Here is a 25,066-nt window from a genome sequence, read left to right on the forward strand (position 1 = left end):
ATAAAAAAAAATAAAAAAGAAAAAGAAAAGCATGGTCGTTTTTTTTTTTTTCAGTTGACCGGGAAGGAGTGAGTCACTTAATCTTGGCCCTCGCTCCACAAGTCTCGCGAGTTTGACAATTTTTCACAAGATACACAACTCCATTGTCACCGTACAGGAAAAAAGAAAAGAAATGCACACAATGAAAACATCGATGATTTCAACCTCACTCCAACGATAAGAAAATCCACAGCTCAACAAATCAAATCACCACATCCACAAACATACAATATCCACCTTCTATCATTCATCAATTTAATCTCTTCTTCTCTATCTCTCACTCACTCTCTTTGATCATCCACCATTTTTTCTCTCTAGAATATAGAAAAACACAAAACAATGGCTTCAACAGCTTCACACACCACTCTATCTCTACTCAGAACAACAGCTTCATCTTCATCTACTCGTAACAACCGTGTATCATCATCATTACAAGTTGCAGCAGCATCTCGATTAAGAAACATCGGATTACATGTTAGAAACCCAAAAAGTCTTGGGTTTTCTGGTGTTGCAGTAGATCCTCTTCTTTCATCACACGTTTCTTCACAAATTGGAGCTGTTAGTGGTAAAGGGGTGAGAGGTGTTGTTTCAATGGCTAAGAAAAGTGTTGGAGATTTGAGTGCATCTGAATTGAAAGGTAAAAGAGTTTTTGTTAGGGCTGATTTGAATGTCCCATTGGATGACAATCAGAACATTACTGATGATACTAGAATCCGTGCTGCTATTCCAACTATCAAACATTTGATGGCCAATGGTGCTAAAGTCATTCTTACCAGTCATTTGGTGAGTGATCAGTTGTAAACTTCTCATTTCAAATTTTTTACTTTAGGTTGGATTGATATCATGAATTCCTTTGTTTTCTCTAAATTATCTTGGTTTGATTTTCAGGGAAGACCAAAGGGTGTTACTCCAAAATTCAGCTTGGCCCCTCTTGTCCCTAGGCTCTCTGAGCTTCTTGGCATCACTGTAGGTTCCTTTTCTCATACTACTGTTTTTTTGATTTGATAAATTCAATTGATTATGTAAATGGATGGCTGATTGGGGTCTATTTTGGTTTGAGTAGGTTGAGAAGGCTGATGATTGTATTGGTCCTGACGTAGAGAAATTGGTTGCTGCACTTCCAGAAGGTGGTGTTCTCCTTCTTGAAAATGTGAGATTCTACAAAGAGGAAGAGAAGAACGAACCAGAATTCGCAAAGAAACTTGCTTCCCTTGCAGACCTCTATGTTAACGATGCCTTTGGAACAGCACACAGAGCTCATGCTTCAACTGAGGGAGTTACCAAATACTTAAAGCCATCTGTTGCTGGTTTCCTCTTGCAGAAGGTGAGGGTTCTAAGTCCTTGGAGTATATGTCATGATTTTATTGTGATGCTTCTTTGTAGTTCAGTGTAGATGTCCCTTCCTCGATCCACATAAATTAGAACAGGTTGATAGGAATGTATCTTAGTTTCTACCTTATTGCTGTAACCACTGAAAAAGTGTGAACTACCTGGCAGAAAGTCACTGACTAGCTAAAAAGGATGGATCTCAGTCATACACTGGACATGTCGGGATTTCATGGAGGACTCGTAGTCAATAGTGTGTTATTTTCCAATGATCCTGTTCTGATTACATCTCAATTTTTTTAGGAACTGGACTATCTTGTTGGGGCAGTTTCAGCCCCGAAGAGGCCATTTGCTGCCATTGTTGGAGGTTCTAAGGTGTCATCTAAGATTGGTGTGATCGAGTCCTTGCTAGAAAAGTGTGATATCCTACTCTTGGGTGGAGGTATGATCTTCACATTCTACAAGGCACAGGGGCTATCAGTAGGTTCTTCTCTTGTGGAGGAAGACAAGCTTGAACTTGCAACCTCCCTCCTTGAGAAGGCCAAGGCAAAGGGTGTGTCACTTTTGTTACCCAGTGACGTAGTTATTGCAGATAAATTTGCTCCTGATGCAAACAGCAAGGTTTGTCTCCTTAACCTTTGAATCTATGCTACACTTAATTTACAACAGTTCCGAAACAGACCTGATTACTTCAGTCAACGCGAAAGCCATTTCCATTAGTAAGACGATAGAAATCAGGCCTTCAAAAAGCTTTCTTATTGGTAACTTGAGCAAGTAAATAAAACTTCCGTCATATTGTCCAGATTGTACCCGCATCTGAGATCCCAGATGGTTGGATGGGATTGGATATCGGTCCAGATTCTATCAAGACATTCAATGATGCCTTGGACACCACCAAGACTGTTATCTGGAATGGACCTATGGGAGTTTTTGAAATGGAGAAGTTCGCTGCTGGAACAGAGGTATACAGTTTTCTCCTCTTCTTTCCATACGTAACTTGAGCATCTGTTTGTGTATACATCGCTACTCTGTTCGAGCCAACTTATTATGGCCATATTGGCATTACTTGCTAGCGATATATGTGCTTCGATGCATAAACTCTTGGAAATAAAGAAATGCATTCACATGTATATAGATGTTTAATATGTTCTTTGATATGGTAAATAGTATTATGGAGCACATAAAGACTTAGATCACACATTATAGAGCACTTGATATGGCAAGTCATGGGGGCTGATTTTGGATGCCTGGTCATGTCCGTTAATGTGGCCTGAATACAAAAAACTTAAGTCCACATTAGTTAGCGACTTGGCATCCGGTACTTCATGTCATCAGATATGGTCCATATACCATCATTTTCATTTGGATAGTCGTGTGTGGGTATTTTTTGTTTACCGAGGGGTAGGGGTCAATGGATGATTGTTGTTTGACACACTGTACAACTCTCCCAACCCTTTGCAGGCAATCGCAAACAAGTTGGCAGAACTCAGTGGGAAAGGAGTGACAACAATCATTGGAGGTGGAGATTCAGTAGCTGCAGTAGAGAAAGTTGGAGTCGCAGACGTGATGAGCCACATTTCTACAGGTGGTGGTGCCAGTCTGGAATTGTTGGAAGGAAAAGCGCTTCCTGGTGTCCTTGCCCTTGATGAAGCCGTACCTGTAACAGTTTAAGTCTAAAAATTAGGCTTTGGTATTCATTTATATTTATCTAGTATTCCTTGCTCATATTTGTTGCTTATTTTCTTGCTAAGTTTACAAGAGGAAGGAATGTGATAAAGACTTGAGTTCATGTTTTTGGTTTTTTGGATCCCTTTCAATTAATCGACGACTTTCCTTCCATCACCGAAGTCACTTTCCTTCATTTTGGCTGATGAATGATGATATCCTACGTACCTAAATTTAATGGGAGTGTACCGGACTCCATATAAAATAACAAAACGTCAGCTTCCTATTGTTTAGAAGTTTTAAACCTGTTGGTGTGGTACCAGTTTACTGGGACTGGTGTACCAAATTTCATAGAAGATCGAAGTAGAAAGTCTTCGTCTTATATGGATTTTGGTACCCTTCCTAGTAATTTGACACTCCGCAAGTAACGTATTCACCCAATCGTGCACCAAAAGGGCGTGCACCTAACACGACACCATGAATAGAAACCGTTTCTCGCAAAAAGAACCCCTTGGACTCCTCCTGCTTCTGCGGGAGAAGAACCCACAGAGTAATCATCTTTTGCTTAGCAAACTTTTATTTTTTTTGGGCGATTATGAGTCTCTGATTTTGATTTTATATATTCTGATTTGGTACACAGGAAAAACAAGAATCTTCCCATGATAAAATCACGCAATGACGATTACAACCAAGGGTTTGGTAAGCACCGAGAAAGAGACGATGGTGGTGATTATGATGACCGTCCGTCCAAAATCCGCAGAACCTCATCTGTTATTACAGACCTTCCCGGTGACTGTCTGAATCTTATATTTAAGTGCTTAGAAACTGGAGATGATTATGAAAAAACTGTGCATGATCGTAATTCCTTTGGATTGACTTGTCGTCAATGGCTTCATATTCAAAACAACAATTTTAAGTACTTATGGTGTCGAAATAGTCACAGGTATGCAAGACGTCTTAGTTTTGATGAAAGCTTTCCTGTAGTTCTTTCTAAGTTGATGGTTCGATTCCATCACCGATTTTGTTACATTGAAGTCTCTATTCCTTGAATCCAAAGTGCAAGACTTGTCCTTAGACTATTGCTATGAGTATTTAGATGCTGAGATGTAAGTTTGGCATCTACTCATATTACTGACAGAGGTTTAGAAGCCCTCACAAAATGTTGTCCATCCATAGAGAGGGTTAACCTCTCACATTGCCAATCAATTACTGATTTGGGAATAAGTTTTCTCTTGCAAAAAACAGTAGATTCTGAATTTTCACATCCAAGTGGTAAAAACAGCTATTCAAATCAAATACTGTCGTTTATTACATTCTTACTTCAAACACGAAAAATAACATAAAATCTGATTTCGCCTCGACAACCTTTGTGATCCTCAGCAGCTTCCAGTATTCAAATACATCAAAATTTTCATAGATTTTCATTCATATATATAAGCAGCATCTATACTAAATCTCTGGACATCTCCTGCAGCAGACATGTCCAAGTAGTAATTTCTTGTGGTCTTTGAAGATTTTTCCACCATGACAAGGCTGACGATCTCAAGGTAGAAACTGCTATTTCAACTCTCATTGCATCATCTGTTACCTTCCTTTCATTGAATGTGCATTCAACTTCATCTACCCAATCCATGAAACTCGAACCAGACCCGTCGAATTCCGGAAACTCACCACTCCAGATTGCTGAGTCTAACCATTCATCATAGGACATCAAGCATTCATAATCCTCATCCATGCTAAGCAATTCATCATCGTACTCGTCCATGGCTTCTCGAATACAAAAAAAAAAAAAAACTAAATCAATCACAGGCTTTTAATAATTTTCTTCTTGATCAACTAGTTTTGCTTCTGATGCTATCTCACTTAGATACGATACAAAGAAGAATATCTTCTCTGGACTAACCCCCTGTACGATTTATATAGAAGAAGTTGAAGATCCAAGGGGTCCTGAATATAGAAGTCAGAAGAGCACAAAATATGGAAACGCTCAATCTTTCCTAATCTTGTGTTAACGCGCTTACTGGGCTGGGTTTTCACTCCTAATCTTGTATTAACTCGGTTTTGTTACATTGAAGTCTCAATTCCTTGAATCCCGAGTGTCTGTTTCCTGAAATCAGTTTGATATTTGAATGAATTTGCCATGCGTTGTTTGTCTGTTTACACACAGATTTTTGTTCTGCAATTTAAACTAGGATCATTATGTAATGATGATGTACTGCTTCCGCGGGTAAGGAATTTTCCTAGCATCGGTCATTGTATTGGCTTATAATCCTCTGGCTCGCAAACTAGTGATGAATTACGTAGAGATTACTCGTGTCCTTGATGAGTTTGTAGCCGTTCTGTCACTAATATGGGTTGATTCTGAACTTTTATGTCAAACAAGGGAAACAAGAGAATATTAAAGGCAATTCAATACTTTATAGTCAGCTGTAATTTCAGCACAGATTTCGAAATTTTAATCCAAAGAGTTGTGTGTAAGATATCTGAACTTGTTATCCGAACTCGTATCACACATTACAGTAACACCCTGCTTTTGTTGAATCCCCTGTATATAAAAATAATTCTGTCGGCAGATATTATGATTTAAGCGGTAAATAAGATGCCAAAACCGAGAGAACAGATTCAAAATAAACATTCAGCTCTAGATTTCCTCAAACTCAGAAAAATTGATGACACTGAAGGAATCAGAATACAAATCCAAAATGCGAGCTTCACAAAGATCTAACTTTAAATGTCAGCTCGGAAGTTCTCATCCTCCTTCGGGGGTGCAAACTGCGTGGTAAGCCGGGACCTTGTCCATGGATCCATGGGAAGTCTTTGAGGTGGTTGAGGAGTTGGAGGTTTCGCCTGTCTCAGTTCATTTTCTCTGTCAACAAACCTATAAGAATAACAAAGAACAGTGTTGGTGTCAGCTTATACATAAATTACACCCTAAACTGCTTGAACTCAAACTCTCTATTTTACAGTAGATATATAGAAGATATAGAAAAGGTCTGAACTAATCGATTTGGAGATACCCTCCGCACCGCCCAGGATCATCTCTGGGTTGACCAGCAAATACCAGGTAAAGACTTGGTATCTCTACAATTTGGCAAAGCAGCCGATCCTCTATAAAAGGAGGGTAGAGAAACAACTGGACAAAAACCATAGAAGCAAAAACTTACTCGATATATGCCATTTCTGCAGAATCCCCTACTCGAATGCGCGTCCGAAGCAATCTAGTATATCCACCTTCCCTAGTTCTGCTTATACAGCAATCTTCACATAAGCTAATTGAAAGAATTAACAATCAAGATAATGAAGAACAAATGCCAATTGTAGAAGAGCTTACCTGTAGCGATAAGCCAACTCTGTAAATAGCTTGTGAATGACATCATCTCCTCGCACGAAGGCAGCGGCCTGCCTTTCAGCGGCAAGAGTACCCTAGAGTGGCGGAAGGAAAAAGAATTCAAATGGGATAGCACTAAAGTTTACTAACATAAAGTTCATTAACCTGGCTTAATGTTCAGATAGTTCAATGCCTCTAACAAGGTTACAAGTACACGTAATTGTAAATCAGCATATTCCAAAAACTTTGAAGCTATTATTATTCAATTTGCAACTTTCAAAACAAAATTGAGATAAAACTAAGGTTCTAAACCTTAATTATGAATTGCAGAAAGTTTTGAACCACTTAGGAAATCACTCTGTCCACTTAACTTCAAGTATCAGCTATGACCAGAAGTAGTGAGAAAAAATAACGAGGGTTTAGATGAAAAACAGAAAAGCAATGTAAAGCAATTGGACTTTCCGTAGATTCTAGAGGTACAACTTGTGGAATCAAAAATATAAGATAATAAGCCTTTTCATATAACCTCAAACAAGCACATGGTTGTGGATGAGGTCTTCCATCCAGATGGAAAATAGAAATGCAATTGAAGAGAGACTGGTTTTCTTGTAAATTCTACAAGAGCAACTTATAGAACTCAGAGCATATGCCATATAATAAACGTTTTCCATGTAACATCAAGAAATGCACACATTTAAGATGAGTTCTATTGTCCAAACCAAATCTGGTAAGTTTTATAAACTCGAAACATACGAGGTACTCTTTCCTAGATTGTATCATCCAGGTAAATGATAGAAAAGCGACCTTCCTTCTCGTAAATTGTATAAGAGCAACTTAAAGAACCCAAAGCACATAATAATAAGCCCATATAACCTCAATACAAGCACATTGTATGGATGAGTTTTACCATCCGGCACAAATCTGTAAGTCTTATAACCTCAAAAAGTATGCTGGTGTCCAAGAAAGATACAATGTGTCTAACACGATTTCTAAGAAAAAGGTCGTTACTTGTTAATAAGAGATCCGGAGTCCTGGACTAGTTTAGTTACTGTGAGAGAGAACTGAGAAGTTAAAACAGTTGGGTTTAGATGGTAAAGTGCTACCAGAGTGATGTATGCTCAGCTAGGACAACGAAATGATTTAGGATTGTTCTACGTTTATGACTTATTTCACTTTTCATGCTTACAGAACATATATTGAACACAATAAGGTGCAGAACTGCATGGAAAGATATACAAATTAAAAAACATGTCTGTTGAATGTATATAACAGCGAAAACGTAGCAAAAGTAGGAATGGATGAAACAAATTATCTATGGATGTAGATCATAAAAACCTCTTTCCCAAGTTCCACCATGTTATCTGCAAGACATCGAACTTCTTTTGCCTGAATTATAAAAAAGCAGTTAATCCCTCATTCGTGCCAATACAAAGAGTTGCTGAGTCAGTAAAAGAAAAAAGTAACAAACTAATGTCTGACGAGGAATAGTAACTCTATGCATCTATTCTAAAATTTTGCAAACCAGTGGAGCCTTTCAAAAATGAAAAGACACAATGTAAAATCAATACCTTGGCCACTGTAGTTTCTATGCGCTCATGCTTCACCAGCTGAGAAACCATTGTTCTAAAGAAATACTCCAACGAAAACCACAAATAGTTTAAAAGCGAAAAGTTGTAAACTTTAACAAGCAAGAGTAAGGAGTATATTGGTATGAAGAGTTGTTATCTAGATGATACCTTAGCATAGACATTCTATGACCAGTAGGTCGATTGAGCTTTCTCATCTTAGGGGGAGAACAAAAAACCATTACGCGACATCAGTTATAACGATTAAAAAAATAAAAGGTGCTTTCAATCAATCAAACAAGACATTGAAATCTTAATAACCACTAGTATATCCTTCAATATCAAATGAAACATAAAAGTAAGTAAGTCTACGAGGATGAAGAAATCAAATGAAATGATGGAACAAATTAAGGAATCAAGTTGAAAAAATTAGAGTTAGCATTTAGGAATAAGATTGTTGATACTCTCCGCCAAATAGAATTATAGAACTCAACTTCAGTTTAGACTCCTCCAGGCAATTCATGATTTAGTAATTTTTCACTTAGATATTGTTTTCATTTTCAAGATTGTTGTTGATTGGTGATTCTAGGACTTGAACGAAGAATAGAGGCCTCACCCTACATCCATACAGATGCATTTCTACGATTGCAAAACGAATAGAAAAGTTGAAATGAAATGTATTCAAGGTGTTTATCCTGTTCCTATATTCAACCTAAAAGATTCTACTGAGGCTAATCCATTGCGGAAGAAAAATCAAAATTTAGAAATTAGGGCAAATACAGAAAATGAGTCTGAATTCTTAAATGAATAAAACAGGAGCAACTCAAAGTTGATTAACTGAGAAATTGGGTACAGTATCCCATAGCTTAAACTTGAGATCAGCTAAACCCAATTTCATAACTCTATCAAAATTAACCCAGCCATAGTTTTGATTATCCAAGCAAATTATATTACGAAAAATAGAATCAACACTTAACACCAGAAGAAACCAAATCTACGAAGTTGTTTATAAAACTCTACTTAGAGAGAGAGACAGAGATTTTGTACCTTGTTTTTTTTTTAGGGTTCAGGAATCGAACTTCTGGGTGGTGGTGGGAGACCAGGAGAGCAAGAGAGGAGAAGGGTTTAAGGCTTTAACTAAGCTTCTTTTTACTTTGAAATATTAAGAGTGAAAACTACATACAGACCCATTTTACAGATTCTTCCCACTGTGAAACCCATGCTCAAAAAAACACAGGCGCGCACCCATTTTCTACGACAAAATATCTCCCAAACCCATAATTTCAGAAATTATGTTTCAGTCTTTTTTCTTCTTCTTTTCTGATTCGTATCTCCCTACTGTTTTCGTCTTAATTCTTCATCGAAGCTTCAATTCACGGGTAAATCTCAACATCTTCGTATTTGGGGGTTGAAAGGGGATCTGAGCATCATTTTGAGCTTCTGCAGTTGAACTGAAATGGAGACATCAAGGATTGATTGAAGCAGCGATGACGAGAATGGATCTGTGGTGTTTGGGGGTTGAATTTCAAGCCAATTGCTTCAATTCTCTCAACAACAACGATTGAATTTGGGTGTGATTGCTTGTGGATTAATTGCAGGTGGTATAATTTGGGGTATGTTGATTGAAGAACTGGTGTTGTTCGATGATTTGACTTAGGGTTTCTTCCACTGATTCATGGTTATATACGAGAAGTTTAAGCAACAGATTTTGGGGATTTTTGAAGTTAACTGAAACGGGTTTTATATGGAGTTGTTGGATAAATGAGATGGATCTGTTGGGGTTCAGTGTGGTGCTCGATTGAGAGAGAAATTATGAAGGTAATGGTGGTGTTTGCAGGTCAAATTGGTGTTGATTTCCGTCGAGTGTTCTCTGGATATAGACAGAGTTTGGTGGAGTTTTGGTTATGCCAGAAAACCAGCTGAAATAGATGCCACTGTTGCTGTCAACTGGGGTTTTGCTGTGGCCTGAAATTGGAGGTTTGTATTTGAAAAATCAACAGTACCTGGCAGAAACTAAAATGGGATTCTGGGGAATTCTGGTTTTGAACTGAAATTGGGGGTCTTTGGTTAATTGAATCGATTCTGTGGAGATGGGTTCTTACCCATTTTTGTTCTTGATTAAACAATGGTTGTCGACTTGTCGGGAAGAATTGCAGACACAAATGGAGAAGACTCGAGCTTCAAAGCCACTGGTGGTTGTGTTAGACAGATCTTTAGACGTTGTGAACACGGGGAGTTGAAAAACATGGTGTCTGTCCTTCTCTACTACATTGCTGATGGAGACTGGAGTGAGCAACGAAGAGAGACTTCGGCATTTCTGTGCTTCAGAGACCAAGTCGAAGATGCAATGAAGCTGTAGCGACTCGATGGGTGATTGCAGGCAGCAGTGGTCTACAACAACGACAACAACACAGATTTGCGGAGGATTTTTGGATGTGGATTAAAACTGGGTTCAATTGAGAAGTGGAGGAATGTGATGATATGAGTGCTACAGCAAAATGTCTATTTTGTTAGCTATAGATTGTATGGCTGTCTAAGATGGAAGATGTACTGCAGTTTGGGGTTTCAATTCAGTGAAGTATGTGGCCTGCATTCAGGCCAGTGAATCGTCAAGAGCAGCAATTCAAGGTCTATGTTGTTTACAAATTTGTTGCATAACTTGTTATGCAGTCCCGAAAATGGTCGCATAACACGTTATGCAACAATTTTTTTATCACTATTGAAACCAATAAAAACAAAGACTGTATAACTTGTCATGCACCTACTATAATATCTACATAACATGTTATACAGTCGCGAAAATGGATGCATAACCTGTTATGCATCCGAAAATAGGACTGCATAATGCATTATGCATCGAGAAAATTGCAGCACAATATTTTATGCATCGAGAAAACAGATGCATAACCTGATATGCATCCGTAAATATGGATGCATAATGCATTATGCATCAATTTTTTATATACGCATTAAAACCAACCAAAACAATGGTTACATAACTTGTTATACATGCATAACTTTGTTATGCAGATGCATAATTTGTTATGCAGTCGAGAAAATAGTTGCATAATTCGTTATGCGTCTGCAGAATGTGTTATGCATCGTTTTTGATGACTGCATAATGGTTAAGTATCAAGTTTTCAAAAAAAAATCCCTAAAATGAGGATCACCTCCGATTTTTTCGTTAAAAACAAAAAATTGATATTCTTGTTTGTACTCGTTGCGTAGCTCTTTTAAAAAGATTTCCAACGATATAAAATTTATAAAATTTTAAGGCGCGGATTTTTAGATATGTTATGTCCAAATTGCGCTGCCAATTATACCCCTGAAAAAGATAGTATGCATAACGAGTTATGCCTGAAAAGATAGTATGCATAACCAGTTATGTATTGATTCATATAATAATTTCATATAATTATGGGTGTCACGGTATACAAAATTAATTGTGGGCCTGAGAACGAGAATATTATTTTTTTTGGGTCTCCCCCTAAGTTCCCCATATTAAGACCCCTGATGTTCACAGGGCCGTGATCTTGTTTACAAGGCCGTGATTCTCACGGGCCGTAATTTTTGAACTTCTTTTCGTTTGTTTTAAGCACACGTCTGTGCCACGTCATTTCACAAGGTCTCAGAAACCTTACAGAGATTATCAAGTTCATCAAATTTATAGTATCTCCCCCAATTCTTGACAAGTAAATCTTATCAGGTGGCAAAACTATCCAACCAATGTACATGCTTACTGTGATATCTTTTATTTTTTATCAATGGAAAATTACAACTTCTGTTGTCCAGTAAAAGAAAATTTACACCTGAATCTAAAGTGCAGCAAAACATACTGTCAAAATTGGTTGCCTAATATCTAAAATATGTGATTGAAGCCTGAGAGTCTGGAAGTCCAAACCCAATGCCAACATGTCTCTACATTTTGATTTTGATTCTCTTCCTGCTTAAAATTAAGTCAACATTTCTCTTGGCCCCGCGGAAACAAACAGCAACGAGCGGATGTTGGATTCAAAAATCACCAGGACCAGGGTTCTTTACTTTCTAAACCATTTATATACTAGCTTGCCAGCTTTCATCTCCTGAATTTCTGCTGCTTCTTTCAAGGAGATATCCCAGGGAGAAGAGGTACAGTTGACTTGGGCTGCTTTACTTTCTCAACCAAAACAGCTTGGGTCAGAAGGAGCACACCAGCAATTGATGCTGCATTTTGTAGTGCACATCTCGAGACTCTACAAGGGTCGATCACTCCTGCATCTAGAAGATTTTCGTACTTATTTGTCATGGCATTGTACCCAATCTCCCACTCGCAAGCTAGAAGCTTTTCTACCACAGTTGATCCATCTACTCCCGCGTTATTTGCAATTGATGACGCTGGTACAAGAAGAGCCTGAAAAACAAAGCATGAAATCAGTTCTATCTGTAGCATTCTTTGCGATTTAGACAAGAAGAACATTACAAAGCACTATCAAAACTTCCATGTATGAGTGTAACACATGGCTATATTGGTCTATAAGACTCGAGGCCTCTTGAATTCTCTATTTTTAGGATGGTCTTTTCCATTTAGGGCATCTTTATTTGGCCAATGGATATAATAATGTGATAAACGACCAACTTCTATAATGGCTCAAAGTTGCAGCGAAATTCCTTATCCTACAGTGGTCAGTACTGCAGATTCGTGGGTGGGCATGCTACGTTGTCTTCAACACTCATAGAAAGTCGGGACGTTTTTATTGAACTTACAACATCATTAAATTAAATTAGTTCAAGAAAGACTGAACTTCCAAATTCTAGCAGAACATCATTCAAGCTTTGGAGATAGTTTGACAATCATTTCTGACAATGATAAGAATGAGGAAGTTAACAAAAAGAACAGTAGTCCATAGGATCATTTAAATGTGAGGCCTGACAAATAAAAGTTAAGAGACACGAGACAGAAATAGTACCTTTTCAATGATATCGGCTCCAATTCGTTCTTCTGGGTCTTCTATCGAGTTCTTTATTTCAGGAATATACTTTGTTAAATGAACGTAGGTGGCCCCACCGCCAGGAGCTATACCTTCATCCATGGCAGCAAAAGTGGAATTTTTTGCGTCCTCAATTCTAAGTTTCCTCTCTTCAAGTTCTACTTCGGTGTGTGCTCCCACCTGAATGCCATTTGCATATCTTCAGTTTTCACAGCAAGACTGACAAATCAAGTTATCTATTATATATAAACTCTCAGAAGGCTAACATCCATGATTTTAAAACTCAGAAGCCAACTGATAAGAGGCACCATTTTCTTTCCGAAGTCATTTGATATGCCAAAGATGAAACACTTATTTTGGCAAAAATTTTTTTTGCAGACTTTAGCATTTTAATCAAGTCAAATATATGCATATAACAGGATATAAGAGTACTGGATTAAAAATGGGAAAATAACATAACCGAACCTAACATAAACTGGCTGAGATACCTGTTATACTGTCCATGAACTTAAAGAGAACGCTTAAAAGATCAGAGAAAATAATCTTTGTCAAGAAAAGAATACAAATGGACTCACGTTAAAAGTTTAGAACAGTTGGTTAAGTACGTAAAATTGGGGTGTCTACAGTAAGATGAGTGATATAAACCATAAAGCATAGAAAGATAAGGATCTTCGTTTGCTTTCGAGATTATCATAGGCATATACTGATGACCCCCTAAAAAATTCAGTAGAAAGATGGGTTTCTTTATTCTGTATTGTATTACAAATTTGGAGTACAAATAAGACAACCTTTTGATGCTGAATTTCTAGGGTTTTCCAAATGCACGTCTTGCTCATGTGATATTACACACTATACTTGCTAGATTTGTGTATGTAGCTTTTTAGAGTTAATTATTCAAGGCTGTGTCTGAGTAAAGACCAAATGAACTAGCTTTGACGTTATCCAAATCAATCTTCGAAAAAATAATTTTAAATGTTGAACTAGTGACTATAAATCAGATAAAGAGGACACTTAATAGACTATAACCTTAGCTGCTGTTGTGGGTTAACTTCTCATGATTTGCCGGTTAAAGTTTCATGTAGTGTCATGGTTGGCAAATATCTACAGATCTTGATATTCCTATTTAGGAGTTTGCGCCAATGGAAATGTTAGAGAAATACATCCTACTAAACACAAAAAGACATGAACATATCAAATACTAGAACCAAGGAAACTTGAGCATTCAGAAGTTACACACCTTGATTACAGCAACACCACCTGAGAGCTTTGCAATTCTTTCAGAGAGCTTCCTTGAGAGGTAGGAATTGTCTGTTTCAGCTACGTCCTTCTTTAACTGCGCAATTCTTGCTCGGAGTTCAGCTTTAGTGGTAGGATCAGCAACAATAGTCGTCGAATTACTTGTTATTGTTATCTTTTGAGCAACACCAAGCTGATCAGAGGTTGCATCTTCCAGTGAGAAGCCCAATTCACCAGCAAGAAAATCAGCACCTGTTTTAGTTATACACAATTAATTCGTACAGATCATTTTGTTAGAGCATAGAAGAATTACAAAAAAGACATGGAGACTTAAGCCAGGGAAGGTAATTTATATTTTGTAAACAAAGAGTATCAGGAGGTAGTGGTGTTCAAAAGTAGGCAATGTTTAAAAAAAAATGAGTAATTGATGGGATCTGTCTTTGAAAACTCCATCCGCATCATACTGAAAACACCTAATTTTGGAAGGAATTCCAAAACACACCCCCACAACCGATGGAAATCTTTTTACCATACTTCGATACATTTCTCTTTTAATAATTTCTGCTGGGCTTGAATATATTCAGACAACTTTTGTTTTTAGGCAAACTCTAACAAATTTTAAATGCTAACTCACTGTGATATGAATTTCCAAGTACAGTTCACAAAATCCTGAAAACGTAGTGCACGAAATGTAGATTCACCTGTCATTAGAGCAATATCTTGCAAAATAGCTTTCTTTCCTTCATGAAATCCTGGACACTTGATTGCAGCGGCATTAGTAATACCTCGTGATTTGTTCATGACCAGGGTTGCCAGCACTTCATGCTTAATATCCTCTGCAATAATCAACAGTGGAACTCCTAACTGAGTTGTCTTTTCTAGTAAGGGAATAATTTCTTTGATGCTGGTAATCTTTTGATCAGTTACTAGAACTCTTGCATTGTCAAATACGATAGTCGACTGATCCGGATTTGTAATAAATTTGGGTGACATATAGCCCTTGTCAATCTAAAGGCAAAGAAAAAGATTAGAATGAAAAAATTGAGCGGGCTAAATGGAACCCAAAAGGTTCACCACAAGAAGATAAACCAAAAAGCTTAGAAGGAACATGATCTGAGGTGCATAAAATTAGTCCACCTCTTGCCATAGTCAATAAGAAGTTGATCATTAAGTTAGACAAACCAGTAAGCCATGGCTGAATCATAGCCAATTAAAGCCATGGCGGCATGTACATACCATTAAGCTATTGGTACTAGTTCTACTGACCCCGTTATCAAAGGCACACCTCAGAATTGAGTCAAGCACAAGAAATAACTCTCTGACCACATACAAACATTACTGGAGGTCATAATGTCTAAATCACATATGTGAACAGATGGCAATACGACTAATAATATCAATATATTTGGGCGGCATGAACCATCCAGATTATATGTGTCTCCGGTACTGTAGACCCCGGATTATATATTTGCTTTGTAATTAAGTATTTGAAGAAATACCTTCATCCCTTCTTCAAATACAATGGTAGTTTCAAATGACGAAGAAGACTCGATGGAGATGATTCCATCACGTCCAATCTTGTCTATCGCATCAGCAATTAGATTACCGACAAAGTCATCATTTCCAGCAGAAATTGACGCCACAGCTGGATAACAAATGAAATTATATAAGCAAAACATAGAAAAGGAAGAAAGTGAGATCAGAATGTGTATCAAGCTTTCTTCATGTGAAAGTGTCATATAAGGGAAATGCAAGTAAATATAAGTGTCACCTTTTATATCTTCTCTCCCATTTACAGGCCTACATTTAACCTTCAACACTCTGACCAGTTCTTGCACGGTCTTCTCCATCCCTCTCTTCAGGGATACGGGATTAGCCCCAGAAGCGATAGCTGACAGCCCAAACCTAAGCATCTCTCTGGCTAAAATTATAGCAGTGGTAGTTCCATCACCTGCTAAATCATTTGTCTTCTTTGCAACCTACAGCAAAGAGACAACTTCAAACTAAATACCTATTAGAAAAATGATGTTATTCTAGGTAGAATGCACAACCTATTTAATCATAGAGAACTATGGGAAGTTTGAACTTTGAACAACCTCTTGGATAAGCATCGCTCCTGCATTTTCAATGGCATCTGGAAGCTCGATGGCCTGAGCAATTGTTACTCCATCATTAACAATTTTCAGCGTTCCGGGTCCATCAAGAATTACGTTCCTCCCTGCAGTACATCTAATGACCAATTTATTCATTTCAAAATCAAGCACATTTGTACATATGTTACACAATAATGGTACCTGACATACATCCAATCAAGCAACACATGTCACCATCCAACTCAGACACACAAACAGGAGACCACAGGTTGAAAGATAATCTTTTTTTAATTTATTATTATCATATGCATTTGCCTGACCTGACCTGACCTGACACTTTATCAAAGTTCCGATGAGAACCAAACAAAAATGATAAAAGGCTGACAAGCTAAAGCGCTAACTCAAATCAAGCTATACATGAAGTAGCAAGTTTTCAAAACCTATGCAACGACATAATAAGTCATAATAACAAAATATATATACAGAAGGGAACGACATAATAAGTTATCAGTTTTAGTAGCATTCATGGTTTATAATTGTTTCATACTCAATTCCACTAGAAATAAGGAAATTGTTAAAGTTCACTGTAATCTAGAGCTTAGACACGCCCAACTTGTTTAACAGAAGCATGTGTGATTATTTTGATTATTTATGTGGTTACTGCTTATCCTAATCAGACACATAATTCTACTCTTGCTGGTAAGTTTGAGCATAAACCTAACTAAAAAAACGAAGGAGGTGTCGGATGTATAGCTGAGAAGTAACATTCAGTTAGCCTTAATTGATCAACATAACAACACTCTTTGTTTACTGCAGGAAAACGACCTACAGCCTTAAGCATATGAGACACTGTGGAACAATAATGATGAGTAGCCTGTGAGGATAACCCAGCAGGAAAAAAAAAAGCACGACAACAATGAGCTAACTATGTTGGAAAATTAAAGTTGCTTCCCAATCAATAATCTAAAATCCACACAGATGATCCAAGGGTAACATTGCAACTTTGCAAGTCACTTGCTTTCTAGATCTGGCAAGATGGTCGAGAATGCTTTAGCAATTCAAGTTAAATATTGCACAAGCAGTGTTAGGCTTACTGCTTGCAAAGCCTCGCCATCTATTTTTGACATACTAGATAAAGGTTCTGTCCCTGAATCATGGCAGCCAATGGCTTGTTATCTATGTGTGGCTTGTTATCCTGTTTCTTGCACGAGAAAAGGGTTTTTAGAAGCCTTAAAGTCTGTAGTACAACCTCCAAACATCATGTAAATGAAAATTCTTAGGGGGGCCCCCATGGGATGGAAGGAAGGCAGAATAAAAGAGAGATTTTGGGCATCATGCAATCATTCTTTTGGCAGCTTGGGTGCAAGATCCCCCCAAACCCCATGTAGTGTTTTTCACTTGAACAATAAAAAATGTAAGCCCCCAGGCACCAATCTTAAGCTTTTCTACTAACACTCATTCGACCCATAAGAAAAACAAACATAGATAAACAAATTACACTAATGCACCCTAGCTGAAACAGCTAATTCATACTTTCAATCAAGCTTTGACAACAACAATCCATTGAATTCATTAAAAGCAAATTCATTTGATTTTGAATAAAAGAACTGAGAAGTAAATAAAATTACCTTTAGGTCCTAAAGTAACAGAAACGGCATCAGCAAGTTTATTAACACCAGATAATAAAGATTTTCTACAATCTTTGTCAAATGATATCTTCTTTGGACCAGCTCTTACCACCATTCTCAAAACCCTAGTTCTAGAAAACCAAGAAGATGTTGATACTGATGATGATACACTACTCTTTGCTCCATTGAAGGTGTTCTACAACAACAACAGCAGCAGCAGTTAAAATATTTAGAATATAAGTTGGAGGAGACCTTGAAACGAAATTTAAAATTCAGTATAAAAACATTGAACTTACTGAAAAATAAGCTCCCCTCTGCTGCGAGGATACAAGTGGGGAAGATAAAGATGACATTTGGTTAGTGGGTTCCTCTGGTATTGGGGTTTTTGGGGTTTAGGTTAGAGAAGAACAGAATGTTGTTTTCTGGGGTGGGGGATTTAGTTTCAAGACACAGAAAGAGAGTACGACCCCAAATACAAATAATACATGTAGTATGTACCCACAAAATAGGGGTACCCGTTTTTGGGAGAGTACGTACAAAACAAAGCATTTTATTTTTATTTATTTTTTATGATGGAAGAGTTTCATCTTTCATCTTCCGGGCCACCTCAGCATTTTAAATTGTGGATGGAAGTGCAAGTTTAGTGGTGGAATAATAAAAAAGTTAATCAAAATAACGTTTTATGCTAATCAGAATAGCGCTAAAAGAACGTGATTCAGAATAGCGTTAAACGCTATTAAGATTAGAGCTTTTTTTCTCAGTCATTAAATTTTCAAGGGCTCGTTTTAACAGGAGGTTACTCAATTAAGATTTGTGGAGATATTGAAAGAATTTCAGAGACTTCTAAAATCTCGTTTAGTCAATAGGGAGTTCTTCAAAATCTCAAATAATCTCTGTTATTGGATCGTAACTTTCTAAAAGTCTTTAGAATTCTCTGTTATTGAATTTGGAATTTGAAATCAATGACTTTTGGGTTTTGAGAGACTTGCAAAGACTTTTATTACAAAATTTACCATAAATGGCTGAAAAAAAGTCTCTCTTAAATAGGAGATATTTTGAGAGACTTTGTTCTTTCTCTTTTCTTTAAGGATTAGATATCAAAATATTAAAAAAATAACCAAATAAGCTACAAATAAATTCATAAAAAACGAAGAAAAAAAATGTTGTCTTCCAAAACCCGATAAGTTTACTCGAGATTCAACTCCCTTCTGTTCGTCTCGTCTTGATTTTATTGGCAAAATGGTTATAATTTCCGTTAGCCATGCATCGACTAATACATTTTCATTAAAATATTGAAATATTCATTTTGTAAAATAAATATATTGTTTGTCTCATGTTTGTAAGCTGAAATTCATATAATTCCTTGAAAATCATTCAGAGAGTCTCTCAAAATCTCTAAATTCACGGAGAGTCACCCAAAATCTCTTGCATAAAAAATCTCTAAATTTCTCTACTAATCCCAATTGACTAACCCCTGTAAATCTACGGATAAAAATAATGCGCTATTCTGAATAGCGTTAAGCGCTATTCAGATAAGCTTTGAGCATTATTCTGATTGGCGTTTCCTGTCTTCTAGTGCGCTATTCTGAATAGCGCTCAAAGCTAATCTGAATAGCGCTCCCATGGATTCCACGGGACCTCCCATGAATCCATGGAGTACTGCTTGGATTTTTTGTGGAAGACCCCAATTTGGAAGCCACTAGACTTAACATTCCACAGTTTTGCCACACTTGAAATAGCTTTGATTCCACCATAAGACTTGCTCTTATAAATAGCTAATCTACAAAACAAGACAAGCTAAGAAATCCGGAAAAGAAAAAAAATTAGAAATCCAAAAAGAAAAAGAAAAAAAATCCAAAGATTTAGTAGTAGAACATTACAAAAACAATTGAAGGAATACATCGCTATGTATGTGCACTTGACCATGATAGTGTTTTTTGTTTTACACTGGCCTCCCACTTGTTTTGAAGCCAACCGGGAATCAGTATAAAAAACAAATTATTTGAGTTACAGACCTTTTGAAGCTAAAAGTCCTTGCAACAATGCGTCATATTCATCTTGGTTGTTATTTGGGCTGAAATAAAGATATATGAGTACTCGATGGAGTTGTTTTTTGGTGTGATTATGATCACACTATCTCGTCCACCTTTATCATTTAAAACACCATCAAATATTTTCCAGACTCTGATGATTCATCGCAATTGGGTAACACTTCTTATTCATATATATTTCTAATTGTTAGAGCACTGCTCGGTCGAACTCGCAAACTCAAGCTTGTTGTCAATGTTAGATGCACTAAACTATATATGGATTTCTTATCTACTAGAATCAAGTCTCGGAATAGGATTAGAGTATGGTAGTTGAGGGTCACTAAATAACCCTCAAAAACTGAAGATCAGATGAAGACATTTTAAGAACTTCATCGACAAAGAGGTATGTAAAGACTGAACCATTATACTTACTCATGGCATTTACCATTTTATCTTATAACACTACGTCGTATGATTTAGTAGATTTAATATTGCAAAGAAGAAATCTTGAGTCAAGCTTGTCTTGATTTTTTTTTTAATAGGAAAAGTATTCAATTGCTGAAGGAAAATTACATATTGTTTTTATCCTGCTGGAGTAGAGTTTCTACCCAGACATGCATGTTATTAAACCAACTGAAACAAATACTATGAGCTCTTGTAAACTTTTCTAAAGAATCATCTAAATGGTTAGCATCTCTATGAGCGTAGGTGCAGCTCCAAGAATCAAAAGTCTTTAAAATTGACAAAGCATCATTTACTACATTAAGGGAAGTCCATTTTACTGCACAGGACCTTCCATTTATTGCATGAATCACATTTGAACAGTCTCCCTCCAAATGTATCTTCTTCCATCCATTTATTTTCGTCCATAAGACAACTTCAAGTAATGATATTGCTTCATCTTTCTCAGGATCCGTTGCTATACATGCACCTTCTCGCAGTCCATTGTTATTCCCTGCAAAATCCCTACAGATTAAACCCCATCCTGACAATGTGTTGTTTTCAATAAAAGAGGCATCAAAATTTATCTTGCATATATCAGTTACTGGAGGAATCCAGTGATTAACAGTTGGAGGATTCAATATCCTCTGATAGGCCTGTAGATCTTTAGTTTTATTTCAATCATTTAGCTACAGTAAAATATTGTTAGCTATTTCCACATGATTGAAGTTCTTATTCTCAAACACTTTAAGACACCTGGATTTCCAAATTTGCCAGATAATAAAGCAGACTGACTCATACAATCTAAAGTCAGTGTGATGCACCGAGTTGGCTCTAAGGAAAAATTTGCAAACCTAATGATGTAAATCTTGACCCTGTAAAAGATTGACAAGGTTAGAGTTTATAGTGGACCAAACTGGGCTGGTAATGGGACAATCAAAAAACAGATGCTGAGGAGATTCTACACTAGCATTGCAAAGAGCACAAGAACTGTCGTGCTGGATATTAACCCTGGCTAACCTAGAGTTGGTTGGTAAGCAATTATGGATGAATTTCCAAATAAAATGTTGTACCCTAGGTGGAAGTTTACGCTTCCAAAAAGCTTTCCAATAGATATTCAGATTGTTCTTAGTAGGTTTGGTTACTAAGTTTTCATTCAGAGTAGCATTGTAGGATGATTTGATAGTAAAGTTTCCATTGCGAGAGGGTTCCCATTTTAATTTATCCTTACCTGAAAAAGGAATTCTTATGTTAGTAATTTCTTTCACAATGTTACTATCAAATAAGGTTGTAAAAACATCAGTTTTCCAAGATTTTTGCTCATCATCAATTAGTTGACTGACATGAGTCATACCAGAAGAGTAATTGAGATGAGATGGAGGTCCGTGCATGTTTAGAATCCAAGTATATTTCCAAATTTTCACAGACTTTCCATCCCCAGTCTCCAATACATAATGTTTCCTAACAACACTTAGACATGTGCATATGCCCTGCCAAATCCAGGAGCCATGTTTATTCACAATGTAAGTAAGAGGATTACATACAGAAAAGTATTTTTCTCTTAAAATAACATCCCAAGGCTCCTCAGGGTTATTAATCATTCTCCAAGCAAGCTTGGTAAGCAAAGCAAGGTTCAAAAGATCTGTTCTTCTAATACTAAGGCCTCCTAGTTCCTTAGGAAGAGCTATATCATCCCAACCCTTCATAAAATAACCTTTTTCATTTTCTTTTTTACCCCACCAAAATCTCATTTGAATATTTTCCATTTTTTTAGTGAGCTCTCTAGGCATTGGGAAAACATCTAAATGATGGCTAGCTAGACTACCTAAGACAAATTGAGTTATTATTGTTTTCCCAGGACCAACTAAGAAAATGGCTTGCCAGATATCAAGTCTATCTCTAAAATTATCTAGAAGATGAACAAAGGAACCATATTTCCTCTTCTGCAGCAAAAGAGGTACACCTAGATATTTTTCATTCAGAGACGTTTTCCTGATTCTTAAGATGTTTGCTATATCATTCTTCACATTATTAGGTACTTTAATACTAAAAGCCAAGGCTGATTTATCAAAGTTTATAGCTTGGCCACTGAACTTACTAAAATGATCAATTAATGAAGATAAGTTACTAGCATCTTTAGTCCTAGCTTTTATGAAGATAAGGCAATCATCAGCAAAAAAAACAAATGAGATATGGAAGGATAGTTCTTATTAGCCTTAAAGCCATGAATAAGGTTTTGCTGCTCAGCTTGAATTAAACTCCTAGAAAAACATTCCATGCATAGAATAAATAACTAGGGTGACAGGGGATCACCCTGTCTTAATCCCCTCTGAGGAGAGTACACATTACCTAGAGAGCCATTGAGCAAGATGGAAGTTGTGACAGTAGATATACATTGTTCAATCATGTTACACCACACATCAGAGAAACCTAGCTTTCTGAGATTATCAATAAGAAAACCCCATTTTACCCCGTCAAAAGCCTTTGACATGTCTAGCTTGACAGCTGCACAACCATCATGAGCTTTGGTTTTCTTCATATAATGTATTAGTTCATGAGATTATGATATTATCATGAATAGATATACCAGATAAGAAAGCAGTCTGAGCAGGAGAAATGATCTTATGTAAAACACTTTAATCTAGAGGCTAGTAGCTTAGAGATGATTTTATAAGATACATTACACGGGCTTATGGGCCTAAAATCAACAACACTTTTAGGGCAGCTATTTTTAGGTATCAAGGTAGTGAAATTATGGTTTAACTGTTTAATAATATGTTGAGAGTGAAAGAAAGCTTGAACCATCTTGACCACATCTTCTCCCACAGTGTCCCACATAAGTTGATAGAATCCAGGAGGGAATCCATCTAGACCAGGAGAGGTCCATGGTTTCATATCAAAAAAAAAAATTTTAACCTCATCAGCATTATGAGTAGCAGTTAACATAGCATTATCAGCCTCACTAATACTAGCATTTAGATTATTAAGATAATCAGTAGGTTTAGGAGGATTGGTAGTCCTACTCATGCTATAAAAATGTCTTAACAGTTCATCCTCAATACTATTCCTATCATCAAGCCATATTCCTCCATTAGATTGAAAGGAATCTATTTGAGTTCTTTGTCTCATGTAATTTGTTTTGTGGTGAAAAATATGCAGTGTTTCTATCATCTAGACAGAGAGCATCATCTTTACCTTTTTGTCTCCAGAAATCAGCTTTTATATCATACTAATGTTTGAGTTGTTGAGTTAAGTCAGCAACTCTGGTGGCATTTTGAGGGTTAGCATTGCTAGTAACAATAGATAACTGAGTTTCTAGATTATCTATTTGGTTCTAGATGTTTCCAAAATGGTGATAGTTCCAATATCTAAGGCTTACTTTGGTGTTTTTAAGACACATAGTAAACTGAAAAGCAGTTGACCCTGAAGAGTGACTTTTCCATTCAATTTTGATCAAATCAGAGCACGTAGAATCTCTAAACCAAGCTTTATTGACTCTAAAAGGTTTTTTGGAACTAGTTTCCATTTTGCTAGTTACCAGCATGATAGGGCAGTGGTCACTACCAACTACAGTCAGGTGATAGAGAGCAGGTAAAGGATAAATATAATTCCAGTCTAGAGAGATAAGAGATCTATCTAGTCTCTCTAGTATGTGGTCATCTCCACTTCTTCTATTGGACCAAGTATAGGGTTTCCTATACAGGACATGCTAAACAAGTTCATACTTTGTATGTGTTAGAGCACTGCTCGGTTGAACTCGCATGCATTGCTATCTCAAGCATGTTTGTCAATGTTAGTGATCAAAACTATAAGTCTTGATTTCTAGTCTACTATAGCTAAGTCTCGGACTAGAATAGAAAGTGTAGCTGAGCTCAAGAACTCCATGGCGATCATCATACAAGACGAAGAACTACTCAAGGAACTGGTGGAACTTCATCGACTAAAAGGTATTGGAGACTTGAACTTATCTATCACTCAAAAGTCTATCTACTCTATCTCTTATCTTGAGACAAAAGTCGTTTTGCTATATAGACTTTGATTATACACATTTGCTATTGCGAGCCGAGTTTATCTCGCTTATCTATATCTCGAAACATGTGTTGGTAAGATTTCGCTTTGGCCAAGTTCATCTTTACCTAGTGGTGAAAGTTATATTATGTTTCAACTACTTGAAAATGGCTTTGACAAAAAATAGTTTGTGAACAACAACTATATAACGTCCTCTAAGAATGTTTCAGTGATTAAAATGAGAGTTTAGAAGATATAACTATTGTTGGATATAAGCATTGTGTGGTAACTCATATATAAGCATAAGTCCTTATTCCTTGAACCAAAGTTTGCGAACTTTGCTGCTCAGGAAAACCGGAACAAAGTCCACGAATTATCGGAGGTTCTCGTCCCGAGAAAATCTGTTGGAGTTTGTGAACTTGTTTACAAACTTATTTCGGGTACTTCAGTCCGCGAACTTAGATTGGTTATTTTCTAAAAACGATTATGCGTGAACTTATATTTGTATTGACTAAGGAATGCAAGTTTGCAAACCGTAGCTATAAAGTTCATGAATCGATTCGAGTGAATCAAATCGTTTTTGCTTCAATTATGTCTTGTATACTTCTATAAGATCTAAGCAATTTAACAACTCTCTAACTAGTTCATTTGAGTCATTTGAACTAGTTATGGTGAAGAAGAATATGGTTGATATGAAAGTGATCATGTGGCTAACCATTTGGTTAACTATTGTTGAACCA

General features: G+C 36.8%; 4 protein-coding genes across 5 annotated transcripts; 1 reads left to right on the forward strand and 3 right to left on the reverse strand.

Moving 5' to 3' along the window:
• The first annotated feature begins 217 nt into the window (after positions 1-217).
• On the forward strand, positions 218-3,207 carry LOC113279948 (phosphoglycerate kinase, cytosolic-like). Its single transcript, XM_026528584.1, has 6 exons — positions 218-822; positions 928-1,005; positions 1,103-1,363; positions 1,669-1,986; positions 2,169-2,327; positions 2,827-3,207. The coding sequence occupies exons 1-6, from the start codon at positions 379-381 to the stop codon at positions 3,034-3,036; spliced, it is 1,470 nt and encodes a 489-aa protein (XP_026384369.1). The 5' UTR covers positions 218-378; the 3' UTR covers positions 3,037-3,207.
• Positions 3,208-5,567: 2,360 nt separating this feature from the next.
• Positions 5,568-9,070, reverse strand: LOC113279953 (50S ribosomal protein L17-like). The gene is made up of 7 exons (XM_026528589.1): positions 8,971-9,070; positions 8,095-8,141; positions 7,927-7,981; positions 7,694-7,744; positions 6,362-6,453; positions 6,195-6,272; positions 5,568-5,908 (listed from the first exon to the last, which is right to left on the reverse strand). Exons 2-7 carry the CDS (start codon positions 8,139-8,141, stop codon positions 5,758-5,760), a joined length of 474 nt encoding a protein of 157 aa, XP_026384374.1. The 5' UTR covers positions 8,971-9,070; the 3' UTR covers positions 5,568-5,757.
• A 2,582-nt stretch (positions 9,071-11,652) lies between these two features.
• LOC113279960 (ruBisCO large subunit-binding protein subunit alpha-like) lies at positions 11,653-18,302 on the reverse strand. 2 transcript variants are annotated; one of them, XM_026528594.1, is made up of 9 exons: positions 18,144-18,302; positions 17,848-18,043; positions 16,223-16,344; positions 15,898-16,105; positions 15,626-15,771; positions 14,828-15,134; positions 14,128-14,378; positions 12,870-13,070; positions 11,653-12,313 (listed from the first exon to the last, which is right to left on the reverse strand). In XM_026528594.1, the coding sequence occupies exons 1-9, from the start codon at positions 18,198-18,200 to the stop codon at positions 12,026-12,028; spliced, it is 1,776 nt and encodes a 591-aa protein (XP_026384379.1). In that variant the 5' UTR covers positions 18,201-18,302; the 3' UTR covers positions 11,653-12,025. The 2 variants fall into 2 exon arrangements, with proteins under 2 accessions (XP_026384379.1, XP_026384384.1); XM_026528599.1 differs by lacking the exon at positions 18,144-18,302 and having other exon boundaries at positions 16,223-16,355; positions 17,848-17,954.
• A 2,144-nt stretch (positions 18,303-20,446) lies between these two features.
• On the reverse strand, positions 20,447-23,447 carry LOC113353735. Its single transcript, XM_026597265.1, has 4 exons — positions 23,235-23,447; positions 22,668-22,851; positions 21,392-22,464; positions 20,447-20,974 (listed from the first exon to the last, which is right to left on the reverse strand). The coding sequence occupies exons 1-4, from the start codon at positions 23,445-23,447 to the stop codon at positions 20,447-20,449; spliced, it is 1,998 nt and encodes a 665-aa protein (XP_026453050.1).
• Positions 23,448-25,066: the final 1,619 nt, after the last annotated feature.

The sequence above is a fragment of the Papaver somniferum genome, chromosome 1, assembly GCF_003573695.1.
Source record: "Papaver somniferum cultivar HN1 chromosome 1, ASM357369v1, whole genome shotgun sequence".
NCBI classification, from domain to species: Eukaryota; Viridiplantae; Streptophyta; class Magnoliopsida; order Ranunculales; family Papaveraceae; genus Papaver; species Papaver somniferum.